Below are 3,638 nucleotides of genomic sequence, written 5' to 3'. Positions count from 1 at the left end.
CACACAGAGCCCCCACACGGAGAAACACAATAAAGACACACATCACCACCGGTTAGGGAACGAATGTGTGTAACTGCCAGTGAAGCAGGCATGGCGAGCTGCTCCCTATCGGCTACCGTGGGGGTCGTTGGCGAGTCCATGGTGAAGCCGGAGGAGGAAGACGAGGAGACCGTAAAAGAATGTAGTGCTCACCAACTACAGATGAACACACAAAAGTGGAGGAAAACTGTAGTTAGGCTGTGCTGCTTCCGGAATAAACGGAAGTGAGTATCGGAACAGCAGCCAATGAAAAGCCCTATAAGAAGAGCAATGCCAGAGTTAAACCAATGGCAAGCAGCAGTAGAAATTACCTTGAGTTTCACCCAACATACTAATTACTTAATGCCTCGGAGAGGCAGCGCATGCACTGCCCTCTGCGAGACCTAAAAACAGAGACCGTCCAGGGAAATCCAGGCTGTCTGGTCACCCTACAGTGAAGTCATGTTCACGGTGTAAACCTTCAGCATAGCAGTCAGTAATCATGCGAGGAAGTGACCCATGCCAGGAAGGTTTGAAGGGCGGAGTGGGTCAGGGCGACGCCCGGCAGCACAGAGGGTGGGGCAAGGGGCAAGAGCGTGGTAACTGTGAGGGATAACAGCAGGACTTACAGCTCAGTTTACGGAAACAGCGTTGCAGCAAAGCTAAGCTCAGAGCAAGAATGCTCTGCAAATGAAAAGGGAAGCATCATCAAATACGAGAAGGAAACCAAGAAAAGAGCCCCACAAAGAACGAATAAAAAGGACAATCGTTAGTCCCTGCTCCTAGGAGGAACAAAAGAGAAGAGGAGGGGCAAGGCCCAATAGCAAGCAAGGATTTCTAAAGCACACTCAACACATCAAAAGCAGGGGGGTGGCTTTCAGCCGACAAGAGAGGAATACTAAGGTATGCAAGCAGTCATACCTTACGCTCAACCTCAAACATATGTTATTGGTTGGCTGTGCTTGCTGGTGATTTCAACAGTGACTGAATGTACCAACAGTGTTTGCACTGGATCCCCTAAACTACATGCTCATTCTCATTCTCTAAACTCACGTGGGATGTAGTCATTCATGAACTATCAATATTGAATGAATACCCACCTGTAACAACCATGTTAGAATGTGTATGGCAATGTAAACAGTGTCAAAAGATATTTTCCTCTATGCCTGAGTGTGTATTGCTCACATACTGAAAAATACAAACCCATTTTATGTTTACACAAACATAAATGCTGATTCCAAGAGTAAATATTAAATATAAATATATAGAAGTAGAAACATAAAAACTATAACCAGAATTTTCAGTCAAGAAGTGGTGCTGAACAACTAGCTAGGGCACCCAATATTGCTTCAATTTATCTAGATGCATCCACTCAGAAGAGGTGGCTGCATCTAGAAGAATCGCAGTGATACTGCACAACCTTTCCAATCGAACAGCCTTATTTTTCTGAACACCAAACATTTGGCTCATGACACTTCTCACCTGTACAAACCGAGAGGGTGGTGCCAAGAGCAGTGTGATGAAAAGCAATTGACACGTGCCTATGGACTATCTCACCCGGAGAACCTAGGAACATTTACCACTTGAGGGTCTTAACACATTGACCAGTGCACCTAATCAAGAAAAGGAGGCAGCCATCTGGCCCAGTTCCTGAGACAGATATGGTGCATAGACTCTGCTTGTGATCACTTGCAATGGCTCAGGAATTATAATCATAAAAAATGGCATTGAGGTGAAAACCCAAGTCAGTGTGCCAGGCTACATATCCTCCTAATTGCCCCCCCAGCCATGATGTTAATCATACTTTACTGTACTCCAGAGAACCCTGTTCAATCTAGACATGAATAATTGTCTGAAAAGTTCCCCTGCTTTGTGGACCTTGATTATTATAAATAATAATATGATTCATTATTTTAAATAATACACATTTTCACAGACTTTGGTTTTAATGTGTGTATATCAAAAAGTACTATATCAAAGTTGATGTATGTGCTGTATGTCTTCTTTCTTTTAGATAAACTATCATCCAAAGACATGATGCCCAGAAATGAAAGCAGTGTCACCAAGTTCTTCTTTGTGGGATTCACCAATGATCCAGAGCTGGAAGTTCTGCTCTTTTTACTGTTTTTATCAGTTTACACCTTCACTCTGCTGGGCAACTGCAGCATTATGGTCATTGTGTGGCTCAGCCCCCAGCTCCACACACCCATGTACTTTTTCCTCACCCAACTTGCTTTTTTGGATTTAGGTTTTTCATCTACTATCTCTCCAAAGATGCTGGCTGATCTTCTTACGGAGGAAAGGATGATCACCTTTTCTGGCTGCATTGGTCAGATTTTTTTCTTTTGTGCCTTTGCCAGTGCAGAATCCTTCCTGTTGGCAGCAATGGCATTTGACCGCTATGTAGCAATATGTAACCCATTGACATATACAGTCATCATGAACAATGGTATGTTTTTGCGTTTGGTTGCAGGGTCATACATAGGTGGCTTTCTGCACTCTCTGATACACACAGTCTGTCTTTATCGGTTATCTTTTTGTGGTCCTGATGTTATGAACCACTTTGTTTGTGATTTTCCTGTGCTGTTAAAGCTATCCTGCACTGACATCTTGATAAATGAATGGATCCGTTCTATATTTGCTTCCTTTGTAGTCATAGGTTCCCTCCTTGTTATATTTGTCTCATACTCCTACATTATTACCACCATCCTGAAGATTGGTAACACAGCAGGGAGACACCGGACTGCATCGACCTGCATCTCTCATTTGACCTGTGTGTTTCTTTTCTTTGGCAGCGGTTTCTTGATGGAGATCCTCCCCAATTCAAGCTCTTCAGAGGGGCAGAACAAAGTGGTTGCTGTGATCCCCACTGTCTTAATACCTGCTTTAAACCCTCCTATATACAGCCTGAGAAACAATGAAGTGAAAGAAGCTGTAAGGAAGATATTGAGCTGGACATTTAAAACACAGTGATGGAGACTTTTGCAACCATCAAGACCCGACAGGGAATGAAACCATCTTTATGTAGACATTAAGACATGTCCTATATATTAACACAAGTCGTAGGTGATCTGTGTTCATGCTTGCCCGGGCCATCACTATGAGTTGCCTGGATTTAGGTGGGTGAATACAAGGGATCTGAAATCCCTGATTCCTAATGGTATCCCCACACCTCTACAATGCTATTATAGGACATAGTTCTGGGACTGGAGAATAACATTGTATGCCTGGTATGCCTTAAATATGCATGTGTTTCTTGATCCTGAGCAATATTTAACTGACATTTACTTCCTACTCTACAGGAGCGGCCCATGCAGGTAAGAGAGGTGGGGCAGTGGGGTGGGGGGGTGACTCAAAAGACGACAAGGAGGGGAAATCAAATAAATAATACATTTTCCCTCATTACGTCTGTCGAATGTCTCCCACATGCCTCACCACGCTTACCTGCACAAGCCACTACTGCTGCTCTGAGCAGTGATTCGCGTAGCTACGCGAACTGCGTAGTGCACTGTGCAAAATGCTGTTGCACTGATTGCACAGTGCCGGATGCATGTCCGCACTGTGCAATCATTGCAAACTTCATCTTGCACAGTGCAGGCGGTCATTTTCTGCCACTCGAG

At 44.0% G+C, this 3,638-nt stretch overlaps 1 protein-coding gene across 1 annotated transcript; it reads left to right on the top strand.

Moving 5' to 3' along the window:
• Positions 1-2,052: 2,052 nt before the first annotated feature.
• LOC146853794 (olfactory receptor 5I1-like) lies at positions 2,053-2,991 on the top strand. Its single transcript, XM_085650905.1, has one exon. It carries the CDS (start codon positions 2,053-2,055, stop codon positions 2,989-2,991), a length of 939 nt encoding a protein of 312 aa, XP_085507031.1.
• Positions 2,992-3,638: the final 647 nt, after the last annotated feature.

The sequence above is a fragment of the Triturus cristatus genome, chromosome 4_1 (assembly GCF_964204655.1).
Source record: "Triturus cristatus chromosome 4_1, aTriCri1.1, whole genome shotgun sequence".
Taxonomy (NCBI): domain Eukaryota; kingdom Metazoa; phylum Chordata; class Amphibia; order Caudata; family Salamandridae; genus Triturus; species Triturus cristatus.
This window is presented reverse-complemented; position numbering and strand designations above follow the sequence as displayed.